Source organism: Mobula hypostoma, chromosome 27 (genome assembly GCF_963921235.1).
Source record: "Mobula hypostoma chromosome 27, sMobHyp1.1, whole genome shotgun sequence".
NCBI lineage: Eukaryota > Metazoa > Chordata > Chondrichthyes > Myliobatiformes > Myliobatidae > Mobula > Mobula hypostoma.
The window spans coordinates 32,152,342-32,167,290 of record NC_086123.1 but is presented as its reverse complement, the minus strand read 5'-3'; the positions used below and the strand labels follow the sequence as shown (position 1 = coordinate 32,167,290).

Below are 14,949 nucleotides of genomic sequence, written 5' to 3'. Positions count from 1 at the left end.
TTTCTGTAAACTCTAGAGATCGTTGTGCGTGAAAATCCCAAGTAATCAGCAGTTTCTGAGATGTTCAAAACACGCTATCTGGCACCAACAACCATTCCGCAGTCAAAGTCACTTTTATCACATTTCTCCCCTATTCTGATGTTTGGTGTGACTAGCATTGAACCTCTTGACCATGTCTGCATGCTTTTATGCATCGAGTTGCTGCTACATGATTGGCTGATCAGATATTTGTATTTACATTTTTTCTAAAGCTTGTCTGTAATGTTTCAGGTTGTCTGCAAATGCAACATGAAGATGGAAAAAAATCAGTTGGAAAAACATGAGGTGTGTACCTGTCTCTTCCTCTTCTTGGATTTTATCTTTAGCAAAAAAGAAACTTTCCTCTGTGCTACATGCTGATCCTAGTGTCAAAACAGGAAATGGTATGTGCTTGGCACTTCAACTTTCGCCGGTGTTGTGTCAAATTGTAGTTAATCTGCACCTTATTTTGAGTTCTGTTGGTGGGCCTTTATTACTATATCTTGTGATCTTTTGACCTTTTACAAAAATACTCTTCACTTCAACAGGGTGAGATAATTTGATGTTGAACAGCTCAATTTTATTCTGAATTTCTTTCTCATAGAGCAGGGGTTCCCAACCTTTTTTTATGCCGTGGATCCCTACCATTATCCAAGGGGTCCACGGACCTCAGGTTGGGAGCTGTTGCTTCAGAGGGTTAAGATGCAAATAGGTCCTTTGGCACACCACATCTGTGTAACCTTTCTTCTCATTTACACTAATCCTCTTTGCTTGCATATTAAGTCCATATCATTTTATACTTTGCTTATTTAAGAGTCTGTCTATTAAACATAGTGGTTGTATCTGACTCCAATGCCATCTCAAGCAGTGAGTTTGAGATATCAGACGTGATGTTTTATTTTTAGAAAAAAGAACTTTCCACTTAAATTCCCTTTTAAAAACTCCTCCCTCTTGCTTTCAACCTCTGTCGTCTTGTTTTTGATGCCCTTACCATGGTGGAAAAGTGTTCTGACTCTATACTTTATCCTGTGCCTTTTATTTTGTATACCTCAATTTGGTCACCTTTCATTTTCCTTTGCTGTATGGAAGACAAGCCCATTATATCCATTCCTTCCTTTAACTAAAACCCTCCATTCCAGTCAACATCCTGGTGAATCTCCATTGCATTCTCTTTAGCACAACTACATCCTGCCTGCGGTGTAGTGATCAGAATTACATTCAATACTCTTGAGTATGGCTTAATCGATGTTTTGTAAGTTACGTCGTAACCACCCAACATTTATGTTCTGTGGTAGTAGTTCCCACCTGGGATCCACACACTCCTCAGTTAATAGCCATGGGCCCATAGCAAAATGAAAGTTGGAATCCCCTGTTCTTTGGGTGATTTATGACAGCAAGTATGCTTTGTCTATCTTGCCACCTTATTTATCTGGTTTATCATTGAACTTGAACTCCAAAGTCCTTCTATTCATCACATTCTTTAAAACATGACCATTAACCATATCCTATCCCTATCTGACTTTTAAAATGCATCACCTCACACTTGTTGGGATTAGATTGCAGCTGCCAAGGTCCAGCCAACCTTTTATCTGATCTGTATCATATTGTAGCCTTGGACAACCTTCCTTGCTATCCATTGTACAATTAACTTTCATGCCATTAGCAGTCTTGTTATTCATACCATTAACATTAATGTCTCAGTTGTTAATATGTATGGTGAACAACAAGGGTTCCAGCAATGATCTCTGCAGTTCACCACCTTTCATAGTTTCCCACTCAGTGAGGTATCCTCAGCCTCCTGTTACCAAGCCACTTTTGTATCAATTGTGCCAACTTACCTTGGACCTTGTATAGAATCTTGTCAAGTGTCTTGCTAAACTCAGTATAACCAATATCTACTGCCCTTTCAGTTAGTTTGTTTGTTATGTGCCATGTCATATGATGTGGGCAATCATGGTCTTTCCATGACTATGATTGTTCTTGGCAATTTTTTTCTACAGAAGTGGTTTGTCATTGCCTTCTGGACAATGTCTTTACAAGACAGGTGACCCCAGACATTCTCAATACTCGTGAGAGATTGTCTGCCTGACACAATAACCAGGACTTATGATATGCACTAGCTGCTCATCCACCACTTGTTCCCTTGGCTTCACGTGACCTTGATCAGGTGGGGGGGGGGTGGTAAGCAGGTGCTACACCTTGCCCAAGGGTGCCCTGCAAGCTGGCAGAGGGAAGGAGTGCCTTACACCTTTGGTAGAGACGTATCTCCATCCTGCCACCCATATTGTTAGTTATCTCCTCAAAAACAAACGTCTATCTATTTAGTGAGGTAGGATTTCCTCTCCATGAAATGAAGCTGACTATCCCTGAATTGCCCCTGCTTTTCTAAGTGTATGTAAATCTTCTCCCTTAGGCTTTCCTTCATTAATGTCCCTACAACTGAAAGAAAGTTCATCAGCCTGCAGTTATCTGGCTTATCTCTGCTGTCCTCCTTAAATAAGGGAACATCAGGTATCCTCTGTGCTTCTGACATCTCATCTGTGTCTAATAATAATGACGGAAAAGTTTCCAGGGCCCCAGTTATCCATTCCTCCCCCTCCACACCTCCCCCAACACCTTTCTCCCCTCGCAACCTGAGATAGATTTCACTCAGCCTTGGGGATTTAGTAAACCTAAAATGTCCCACGAGTGTCCCAAAGTGTATCTACTCGTCCTTCATAGTGACACGTCCAGGTTATCCTTGAACCCCTTCCTGACTCATTATCTTCTGTACCGTGCTCCTTGGTGAAGATGTAAGTATTCACTTAGGTCCTTACCCATATTGCCTGGTTTCAAAAAGAGGACTCACTCTTCCTCAGCTACCCTTTTTATCTTGATATGCTGATGGAATGTCCTGGGATTCCCTTTTACCCCACTTGTCAAGACTATTGCACAACACCTCCTAGTTTTGTTCTAAGTTCTCATTTACACTCTGTATATTCCTCAAGCCTCCCTCTGTTTGTACCTTGGCCACAGAGGAATGCTGTTTCGTTTGGTTGTATTTGTGTGTATGATTGAATGACAAACTTGTGCTTAAACTTGGATCTCCCATGAGGGACCTTGTCAAACACCTTACTAAAATCCACAGATCTACCTTCAACAATCACCCTCGCCAGCTTGTCAAAAAAGTCAGTCAAGTTAGTACAACACGTCATGGCATGCTGGCTCTCCCTAATTTGGCCATGGTTTTCCAAGTGCTCATAAATCCTAAACCTAATAATTCTCTCCAATATCTTCCTACCACTGACGTGAGATTCACTGGTCTATAGTTTCCAGGATTATCCCTGGTTCCCTTCCTGAATAATGGAACAACATTCGCTAGCCCTCTGGGACCTCAACTATGGCTACAAAGATATTGATCGAGGCTCCAGCAATCTCATCTCTTGCCTCTCTCAATAACCTGGGGGTACATCAGTAACATTGCGTCGGAAGTAGAGATCAAGAATTAAAAATATATTCCTTTCTGTGGGGATAAAATATCAAATTTCTTTGCAAGATGTGTGTAATAATAATGGTCTTTGGAAGGGTTTCACAATTGATATCCACCTTCTGCGCTACTCAAGTGATGACTAAAGCCTTGATTCTGGTTTCTCGGGTTAAGTAGGAACAAAACAGTCATCACATCCAAGCCTGGGCCTGTCCTGGCACAGATAATTTCTTTTATTTTTTTTTAAATTTTATTTTTATTTGGATAAGGAATTCACAAATATCATGTACTTTTTTCACACATATAACCTTTTCCATTTTTTCATATGTATAAAACTGCAATTATTTATACATTCTTAAGTACACATTGAGATGATATAAAAGGAAAATAAACATTTAAATAGATAATTATGTACTGTGGTAAATCTAACCTATTAGGCTAAGTAATGGAATTAGTTGTTAAGAAAAATGGTAATAATAGTTTCCATATAACCCTTCTGGACCATTTCCACTGGTCCAAAATGTTGTATATAAGCCTATGTACCAACCATTGTAGGTGCTTATATCCTAATTTGTTCATGCTTGCTCCTGCCTGCAGACATAATTATCTAATCCCTATATACTTATTTACTTAATTTTTTCATTTTTTTATCCCTTTCCCAAATCTTTCCCTTTACTTGTGTTAATTCTCTATTTTCCAAAAGAAAACAAAAAAAACAAACATTTAGACTAGGGGTGCTTACGTTAGCAATATTACTGTGTTGATGAGAAGAGCAGTATAAATCATTAGGAGAGTCATCTAAAGTCTGCTCGCATTGGGGTTATATATTCAATCCATTTATTCCAGATTTGATAAAAGTTTTCTTTTTGAATTCTCAGGGAGTAAGTCAACTTTTCCATTTTAAATATTTCCAAGATAATTTCGTACCAGTCTTCTAATGTAGGTGGTATTGGATTTAACCATTTTCTAGTGATTGATTTCTTACTTGCCGCTAAGAGGGCCTGCAGCAACTTTATATCTTCCTTCTGTTCAAGAAACAATACATGCCCCAAATAGAGTGTCTCAAAGTTCAGAGGTATCTGGGACCTAAGTACCTTAACGAATGTTCTATGAATACCTTCCCAAAATAGACTTAATTTAGGGCAATCCCAGAAAATATGAAAATGATTTGCCTCCTTGGAGCCGCACCTTCTCCAACACATCACATTTGTATCTTTATATTTTTCCTGATATGGGGTCTTGAAGTATCTTATAATGTTTTTCCAACAATGTTCTCTCCAAGTCAAAGAATTAGTCGAGGACCATTGAAAGCTGCAGATTTTCCCCCAAGCCTCCTCTGAAAGTACCAACCCCGCTTCTTTCTCCCACTTCTCTTTAATATACAGTGTATTTACATTTTTAGCATGGTAGAGTGCGTTATATAATCGAGAAATTGATTTACTAGGTATTGAACTGCAAGCCGAATTCAGAACCTTGAAAAATTCTAATTCTACTGTTGATAGGTCTGTATATCTACAACTCTGGTTAACATAGTTTCGTACTTGAAGGTACCTAAAAAAAAAAAGTCATTATGTTTTAGGCCATGTTTGTCCTGCAGGATTTGGAAACTTTGTAATACTCTTTTATCTATAAATGAGAGGTAGGTTGTAAGACCTTTCTTTATCCATAACTCAAATCTTTTATCTCCTCTGTTGGGAAGGAATTCGGTATCATATGCACACCATCTAAAGAGTTTTAACATGTTATTAATTCCACATGAATTAACCACCTTCTGCCATACTTTTAATGTAAGGTTTATCCAAGCGTTTTTAAATTTTTCCAACTGGGCCATCAATCCTTTGTCAGCTATTGAGGCCTGAAGAGGAAAACTGTCAACTAATCCAAATTCTATTTCCTTCCATCTAGCCTTATATTCCCTATTACACCAATATAACAGAGGGGTTATTTGTGAGGCATAAAAATAATTTCTCAGGCAAGGAAGAACCATGCCTCCTCCTTCCTTCCCTAACTGTAAGGTGTTATATCGAATTCTAGGTTTCTTTCCTTGCCAAATGAAGGGGGAAATCTATTTGTCCCATTCCCTGAATTGATTATCATCCACCTCCACCGGTAAAGTACGGAAAAGATACAATAACCGAGGAAGAATATTCATTTTTATAGTATTTATCCTTGAATTTAAACTTAAAAAGGGGATAAGATTCCATCTATGCATATCTGCTTTTATCTCTGAGATTAATGGCCCATAATTTACCTATGACAGTGTTGAAAGATCCTTCGGCAGGGTTATTCCTGAATATTTTAATGATTTAGCTTCCCACTTAAGATCGTATGTATCCTGCAATTTTTTTGGATGGTGTATAATTTAGGGACATAACCTGCGTTTTCTTTACATTTATTTTATAACCTGATATTTTCCCAAAGTCATCCAACAGTGTAAACAATCCTATAAATGATTTTTCTGGTTCACTCAGATAAACCAAAACATCATCTGCGAATAACGCCACTTTCTGTTCAATCCCTGCCACCTTGATACCTTTTACGATTTCGCTCTGTCTTATTAGTTGGGCAAGTGGTTCAATATATAGCGCAAAAAGGAGAGGAGAAATTGGGCATCCCTGTCTAGTGCCTCTCTCTAAAATGAAGGAGTCAGAGAGGTCCCCATTTATCTTAATTCGGGCTGTTGGGCTGTCATACAGAGTCTGAATTACTTTAATAAACCTTTCTTGAAAGCCAAATCTTCCTAACACTCTGTATAGGAATGCCCAACTAACCGAATCAAAAGCTTTCTCAGCGTCCAATCCTACTACCATTGTCTCTGTCTCGTTCTTATTAACAGTGTTCTAATATGTGCAGAGTTCTCCTTATGTTGTCCTGTGTTTGTCTTTGTTGAATAAATCCAGTCTGGTCTAAATGGATTAGGCCAGGTAAAAGCTTTTCCAATCTGCGCGCTAATATAGATGTAAATAGTTTGTAATCTAAATTAAGAACACTAATTGGCCGATAATTGCCACATTCTAGTTTATCTTTACCCTCTTTAGGAATAACTGAAATAATCGCTTCTCTCCAGGAAGGTGGAGTTTCTCCTCTCTGCAAGATCCAATTAAAGGTGTTAAGTAGGAATGGGGCTAACTGTGTCTTCAGGGACTTGTACCACTCTGAGGTAAACCCATCAGAACCCGGGGACTTTCCAGCCTTTAACCTAGAGATGGCCACGTTCAGTTCTTTGACAGTTACTGGTTCTAATAAACTTTCATTTTGTAAATCTGTAAGTTTAGGTAGATCTAAAAAATTCAATACACTGTCTATATAGGGCTCATTGGGGGCCCGAGGTTGGGAGTACAGCTCTCGATAATATGTTTCAAAACTCTCTTGAATTTTCCCTATTGTACTCTCCACAAGCTTTGTCTTTGGATTCTTTATTTTATGAATTGTATTGTCTGCTTGTTGTTTTCGTAATTTATATGCTAATAATCTAGCTGATTTACCTCCTACTTCATAATTCTTTTGTCTCAGGTAAAGAAAATTTCTTTGAGTTCCCAATGTATAAATATCGTCAATTTCACTTTGCAATTTCCTAATTTCCTGTTTTCGATTTGAATTACTTTTGTTGCTATCTACAACTTGAAGTTGTTTTAATTTTCCTTGAAGGTCTGCTAATTTTTGTGCATTGATTTTTTTCATGTGAGTGGTAATGGAAATAATTTTCCCTGTCAGTACAGCTTTCGATGTATCCCATAAGATCATTGGTGATGTTTCTCCCGTGTCATTCAGGTCTAGATATTCTTTGATTTCTCCCCTTAATCTCTCCATTACTTTTGGGTTATTGAGTATATGTGAGTTTAGCCTCCACAGTGTTTTCCTCATTTTCCTTTCCAGGACTAGAGACATAGAGACTGGGCTATGATCCGACAGATCAATTGTTGCAATATTACAGTTTTTTATCCTGAGTCTATCTGTGTTAAAGATAAAGAAATAGTCTATCCTTGAATAGGCTGAATGAGGGAAAGAATAATATGTATAATCTTTACTAGTAGGGTGTAATTCCCTCCAGACATCTATAATTCCCAACTCCTCCATCAATGAATTCACTTTCCGAGTCAGAGGTTTATTCTGAGTAACTATTCTTGAAGAATCTAATATAGGATTTAATCTAATATTAAAATCCCCTCCACAAATTACTACCCCTTGAGAACTGACCATTAGGTCAAAAATGTGTCTATAAAATGACCATTCACAACCTGGAGGAGCATAAACATTCAGCAATGTTATTTCTGTACCTTCTATTCTTCCTGTGATTTTTACGAACCGTCCTTCTTTGTCTCTAGTCTCTGAAATATGTTCATAATTAAGAGTACTTGATATTAAAGTAGCTACCCCTCTTTTGTGACTCAATTTATGTGATGAATAAAATACATGCTTAAAACCCATTCTTTTTAATTTTCCATGTTCAGATTGGCTCATATGTGTTTCCTGGAGGAAAGCTATTTGTGCCCTCTCTTTTTTCAATTTAGACATAATCTTATTTCTTTTAATTGGATTCAAAACCCCATTAACATTATAGGAAATTATTTTTACCAATTCAGTTTGCATTTTTCTCCAGTAGAAAAAAAAACTCTCCTTTTCTAACCAAACAGTAAGCAATCCCTTCTCAACAGTAAACCAAGACATATAACCACACCCTAGACATTTTTGAACGTGTAACATTTGAAAATTTTTCCCGACTTCCCACAGTGAGGCCTGAGCACTGACCCGCCTCAGTTCAGAGGGATAACCTCTATCTTCACCCTGTGTTAGAGGGCCCTCAGCAGTTTGAATAATCATAGAGAATTTTCTCCTATTTATGTCTCGACCATATTGCTATCATTCAAGTTATTCCGCCTAGTTTATTTTCAGTTACCAGTTTTCATTTTACCTTTAAGTCCGATTTACTCTTTTCAGTCATTTCTCTGAATTAATCTGTTTTCCTCTGTACATTCGCGTCTGAATATTTGCAGCTTTTCCTTGTAGTTTGACACTCTGGTTCGTGTGGAGCGTCCTCGCCCCACTAACTGCCACGACTTCTGCCGAATCCTCTCCAGTAGCATCTCCGGTTGGGTGATAACTTTAATAGGTAGTCCCCGGTCTGCCAGGTCCAACGTTGCCTCCTCCACCGTAGCGTAAGTTTTTGTCCCTTCGTCATAAAAGACTCTTAGCCGAGCTGGATATAGGGTCTGGAATCTGATGTTGTTTTCCTTCAGGACTCTCCGTGTTTCCGTATATTCCTTCCGTCTGGCAAGAATCCCCGGTGCGTAGTCGTGGTCTAAACTGATTTTACAGTTGTTCCACATGAAACCTTTAGTTTGCCATGCCCTTTTAAGCACCTCTTCCTTTGTTCTGTAACTGAGAAATCTGACCAGAATCGATCTGGGCTGGGCGCCTGCTGGAGGCTGTGGTGCCAACGTGCAGTGAGCTCTTTCTATCTGTAGGCCTTTTGCGGCCGGTATATCAAGGTTCTGTCTAAGCAGCTTCTCCACGAAGGGAATCATAAATTGGGGTTTACCTTCAGTTCCTTCGGGAACTCCGTAAATTCTCACATTTTCCCTTCTCGAGCGGCCTTCTTGATCTATTAGTTTCCACTGGAGCTGGTCTTGCAGCTTCAGCATTTCTGCTATCACCTCTCTCTGCGTTTTGTAGCTTCTCTTCAATTCCAACAATCCTCGCTTCGGCTTCATCTATCCTCGAGTTAGTTTTTACTATTTCTCCTTTAATATCTTCCAGCTGTTTGCTGTTATCTTGTCGGAACTCGCGAATCTCTCCGAGAATCAACGACAGAGTCACCGATTCCCCCTCATTATATCTGTCCTGGCTTGCCGTGGGGGAGCTAGGCCCGTCGCCTTGCTGCGTCTCTTTGTGTTTATCAGCCTTTGGAGCGGACTTTTTAATCTTGTTCTTAGACATCATCCTTGCCCCTTTTATTAATATAGTTATGCAATATTAAGTATTTGTCTAAATTCGATTATGGGGCAGTTTACCTTCTTTTTTTGTTGAGAGACCTTTTCCTTACGCCGCCATTCCCTTGATGACCTGGAAGTCGGCACAGATAATTTCTAATAACATTTATTGGGTAATGATCAAAAATTGGAATCCTTCTGGTTTAATTTCTTCTTGCTATGATTTATTTTGCCATCATGAGAATAGTGATGGGAAGTGTTATTTATTTATTTGGACATACAACGTGGAATAGTGATAGGAAATGTTGTTTATTTATTTGGACATACAACGTGGAATAGGCCCATCTGGCCTCACGAGCTGCACTGATTAGCAACCCACATACTAACTGGTACATCCATGGACTGCGGGGTGGGGGAGAACCGGATCACCTGGAGCAAACCCACCCAGTCACGGGAAGAATGTACAGACTCCTTGCAGATGGCATTGGAATTGAAATCTGAACTCCCATGACCTGAGCTGTAATCGTGTTGTGCCCCAAATTGGACCTCAAACCCTGGGCAGCTTACTTCGTAACTTTAGCCATTGAGGCATTGAATCATTTTTGGGTGTTGTGCCATCAGAAACCTTCTATGAACATTATCGATTGACAATACTATGTTAACTGGTGTATGAAGGTGGAGTAGATTTTCACCTGTGCCCACAGTTGATTATGTAAATAAATCATGGTAACCTTGATTTATTGTTTCTACAAAAAATGCTATAATTCGAGAAAATTTGCATACAGGTTCTATGCATAAGGTCAATCTAGGGTGCCTGTAGTAGCATGACCAGTAGATGTGAATAACTAAGAATTAGCCAGACATTGCTAGCTCTCATTGGGCCTAGTGTTAACATGCTTCGCAACTCTTAAAAAGAAAAGTTGTTTAATTTTTTTGTCTTTTGTTTTCAAAGAGTACAGAATGTCCTTTGCGGCTGATCAAATGTCAATACTGTGAGCTGGAGCTAGCCTTCAATAAGTCTGAAGAACATGCTGATTATTGTGGATCAAGAACAGAATTCTGTCCGGCTTGTGGGCGCAATGTTCTGGTGAAGGATTTAAGCATGCACCATCTCATATGTGGCAAAGAGGTGGAGGAGAAGAATAACAACCGCATGAAACCCAAACCTGAATATGACTTTGAAGAAAACATTGGAGCCTGGTTTGAAAACCAACCATTTAGGAATGTTATCCAGACTGAGGAGGACCATATTCGAGTTAGGCCAAGAATTTCCAGGCCATTGGAAACTAAACTTTATGGGAACAGAGAAATAGGGCTTCCTCTCACTATGATGGATAGAAGAAACTTGCCAATAAGAAGTAGAGACCAAAATAGAGGTAAGGTGGGAGGGGGGAGGAAGGGAAACGTTTAGCATGGAAACTGTTTATTATAAATACAAGAGGTTTTGGACATCCAGAGCTACACAAAATTCTGGAGGCACTCAGCAGTTCAGGCAGCATCTATGGAAATGAATAAATAGTCAACAATTTGGGCCGAGACCCTTCATTAGGACTGAAAGGAAGGGGGAAGGTACAAACGTAACAGAATAAAAAGGTGGGGCGAAGAGAAGGAGGAAGAACTGGAAAGTGATAGGTGAAGCCAGGTGGGTGGGGGAGCAGGGGTGAAGTAAGAAGCTGAAGGTGACTGGTGGAAAAGGCAAAGGGCTGGAGAAGAAGGACTCTGATGTTTTTATTATTTTATTTGAATTTAGCCTGGGGAGAGGAACACAAGAAAATGGGAGTGGGAGTAGGCCACCTGGTCCCTCAAGCCTGCCACATCATTAAATATAGTTACGGCTGATATATACTGCCTTAACTCGTGTGCCAGTTTAACGTAGCCCTCAATTCCCTAGTCTTTCAAATGTGTGTCTACCTCTACCATAGTTACTTCTAATAATCTGGACTCCACAGTCCTCTGGAGTTGAGAATTTTAGAGATTCACGCAAAGTTTTTTCTACATCTGTTTCAATTGACCTACCCCTTGTAACTGTGGCCCTTCATTCAGGACTCTTCCCACTAGTGAAAACCACTCAATGTCTACCTTTTGTGGCCCCTCAGGGTCTCGGTATGGTCATTCCACATCAGTTTAGATGGGGGGGGGTTCCCAACCTGGGGTTCACAGACCCCTTGCTCAATGATATTGGTCCATGGCATAAAAAAGATTGGGAACCTCTGGTCTAAACTCTAAAGTGTACAGACCCACAGCTGAAGTGCAAGGTCCTTTGTGATATACGTCCAGCAATTATAGGTTTCTTCATGACTTGCTTCCAAAATGATTGAATATTTGTTTGGCAGAGAATTTAAAAGAGGAATGAAAATGTTGATATTGAGCTGAAGGTTATCATAATTTAGGTTTTGGTGTTACACCTGAGATTCCTAGTCAAGAGTGGGCCTTTATCCTGCTCACAGACTTCTGAAGGACCCACAAAGTTTGAAAAGTTATCTGTGCAAGAAACAGAATTGTATCCATATCCAGGCTTTCCAGCTTTTAAGTAAACCCATTTCTGGCACTGATGGATTTGTGGATATACAAACAGTACTGTGGATGTGCAGCAGTGTTATCTTGCAGCCAGTTCTTCTGTACTGTAACAGCATGGAGAAGCTGCTGACTGAGATGAGGGATTTTGGGCATAAGTGAAAAACTGTTCTACAAGTCGATGGTAGCAATTCTTAGACTGGATGCTCTAGAACTTTGCAATGTAATAGAAATCCTTGACCAGTAGCAGCTGTGTATTTGACATCACTGTCTTGACTACACATTCATTTTAGACAAATAGTTCTATATTGTCAAATAATTTCTCTGTAAGAACTTGCTTTGTGCAAAATCACAGGCTTTTGCTTCATTTACAATAGTGATTATCTTCAAAAAGGCAATTCTTTAATTCAGTGTTTGTTAAGCCTTCTACTTTTTAACAAGATGTGCATTTTCTGTAGCTTTCACACCCAGTGTTACAAGGACTGAAAAAAATGAAGTAGCAGATCCCATACGCTTGGATACCAACTCTAATCTAGACTATCTGCTTGCTCTGAGTTTGCAAAATGAAAACAGTGGTGAAGGATCGGGGACCCCAGTGTGGGAGGACCTTCACTCCGATTGTGGGTATTCACATCCACAAAACGTTGTTGGATTGTTTGAGGACCAGCCATCATCTGATCCATTCCCAGCCTCTGTAAACGTCCATGAGGAAGTAACAAGTAAGTTGTTAAAAGTACAAACGTACTTGTTTCTGGTTTGTGTGTTTATTTATTGGGACGCAAAGCGTGGAGTAGGCTCTTCTGGCCCAATCACGGGATAGTTTACAATGACCAGTTAATCTGCTAACCAGTATGAGTTTGGACAGTGGGAGGAAACCACAAACACTCTATAGGCAGGATGTACAAACTCCTTCCAGAGAGTGCTGGAATTGAATTCTGAACTCCGACCCTTTCAGCTGTAATAGCATTGCACTCATCACGATGCCACTGTAATTCTGACATGGATATTAGTCTAGGCAGAAGGATGTTAACCAGGTCACTTCCACACATCTGAGCAATGGGTGTTTAATATTTTCCCATACTCTCTAGTGTATTATATTGGTTGTACTTATCCATTGTTTTTGATGTGCCAAAAAATCTGATTAATAATTCACATTTGGTTCTCATTTATGTTGCACGCAGTGAAGAAGTTCTGTCTGCAAGTGGGAAGCATAAGTTGCTTTATTAGATGTAGGAAAAATGATTTCAGTGCTTTGATTCCTGAAATAGTGTGTTGTAGGCTGAATGATTGAGATGGAAGTATATAGAATGTAATGTGATCTCATTGAAACATCCTTAACATTCTGTCAAGATTTCCTCAATCCTCGAATTGGAAGCGTGGTCTCGGGTTAAGGGATTGTCCACCTAGGGGTGCCATGTTCAGTTTTCTTATTCAAAAGATGTGTAATTTGGGAAGTATGTAACCAAGAAAACTGGAGGGTTGACTACTGACTTCATTAAAGCCTGAGACAGATTATGGATACCAGAAACTCAGAGTAAGAAGATCAGGCAGTTGGTGGATCAGATCAGTGGTGAAGGCTTGAAGTCTGTATGGCTTTTTTTTGTGTTAGCTTAACTCACTTGTATTCAAAAGGATAAAGTAAAAATACATATCCATTGTCCCTTTTCACACATTGATTTTCTGTTATTCTGCTTTCTTTTGAGATGACTGACAATTAACCTGCAATGTTAGTTTTCATGTTCAAGCTGAAGTCTAGAGTCTTCAACAAAGAATGTGATAGGGAGGCTGGGGATTGGTGGTGTGGGTGATGCTACTGATTCCTTTTTCGAAGAACATATTAAAAGATTGATTAGAATTAGATCTCATCTCTATCCTTTACAATGTGACCATTTTAAGAGTTTAGCTGCATTTTTTCTTATAATGAACGGGGACCAGGCTGGGTATTGTCTAAGGTAAATGTTAATTGTATCAGCTTGAAGCAGAGTGAGTTTCATCCAGTCTTGCTTTACACATTTCTTTCAATGGTTGCGTTCTATGGCTTCTCCCTATTTAAAATCTACATCACTTCACTTCGAAGTTGTGTTGAAATTTATGAAATAAAAGTTAAATAATGAATAGTGTACTTAAAAACAACGTGCTGCTCTCTACTCTCTGCACTAATCCCAACCTCACCATCAAATCTGTAGATAAGGAGGGGGTGCGCTAGTAGTCTGGTGGACTGACCTGTACCTTGCTGAGGCTAGGCAGCAACTCTCAGATGCCTCTTCTTGCTTACCTCTTGAACAGGACCCCACGAAGGAGCAACAGGCCATTGTCTCCCACACCATCATCCGACCTTATCAAATTCAGGGATTTCCCGTACACTGCCACCAACCTTATGGTTTCCTTGCCCCACACCCCTTGTCTCTTCCTCCTACCCAAGATCCATAAACCCACTTGTTCAGGTAGACCCATTGTTTCTGCCTGCTCCTGCCCTACTGAACTTGTGTCTCTGTACCTGGATTCTGTTTTATTCCCCTGGTTCAGTCCCTTCCTACCTACATAGGTGACACTTCACAAGCTCTTGATCTTTTCAATGACTTCAGGTTCCCTGGCCCTGCTCATCTCGTTTTCACTTTGGATGACCAGTCCCCATCCATCCCCCATCAGGTGGGCCTTAAAGCCCTCCACTTCTCTCTGGACAACAGACCCAACCAGTTCCCCTCCACCGCCATTCTCCTCTGTCTGGCAGAACTGGTCCTTGCCCTCAATAATTTCTCCTTTGGGTTCTCTCACTTCCCTTCAAACCGAAGATGTAGCCATGGGCACTCGCAGGGGTCTCAGCTATGCCTTCCTTTTCATCATCTACATAGAATAGTCTATGTTCCAGCTTACACCGCCATTGCTTCCCAACTACTGAGATGTCCTCCTTCAAAGAAAGGGGCTTCTCTTCCTCTACCATCAACACTACCCTCACCCACATCTCTTCCATTTTGCGCACATTTGCCCTCATCCCATCCTCCCACTGTTACACCAAGGATA

At 39.9% G+C, this 14,949-nt stretch overlaps 1 protein-coding gene across 2 annotated transcripts in view; it reads left to right on the top strand.

The window, feature by feature from the left end:
• The window catches only part of LOC134338345 (TRAF-type zinc finger domain-containing protein 1-like), a 64,275-nt gene that overhangs the window by 18,178 nt on the left and 31,148 nt on the right, over window positions 1-14,949 (top strand). For both annotated transcript variants that reach the window (XM_063034117.1, XM_063034116.1), the window contains 3 exons: window positions 271-324; window positions 10,367-10,790; window positions 12,387-12,647. In XM_063034117.1, coding sequence (XP_062890187.1) covers window positions 271-324; window positions 10,367-10,790; window positions 12,387-12,647 — 739 coding nt within the window. The remainder of the gene's footprint in view (window positions 1-270; window positions 325-10,366; window positions 10,791-12,386; window positions 12,648-14,949) is intronic.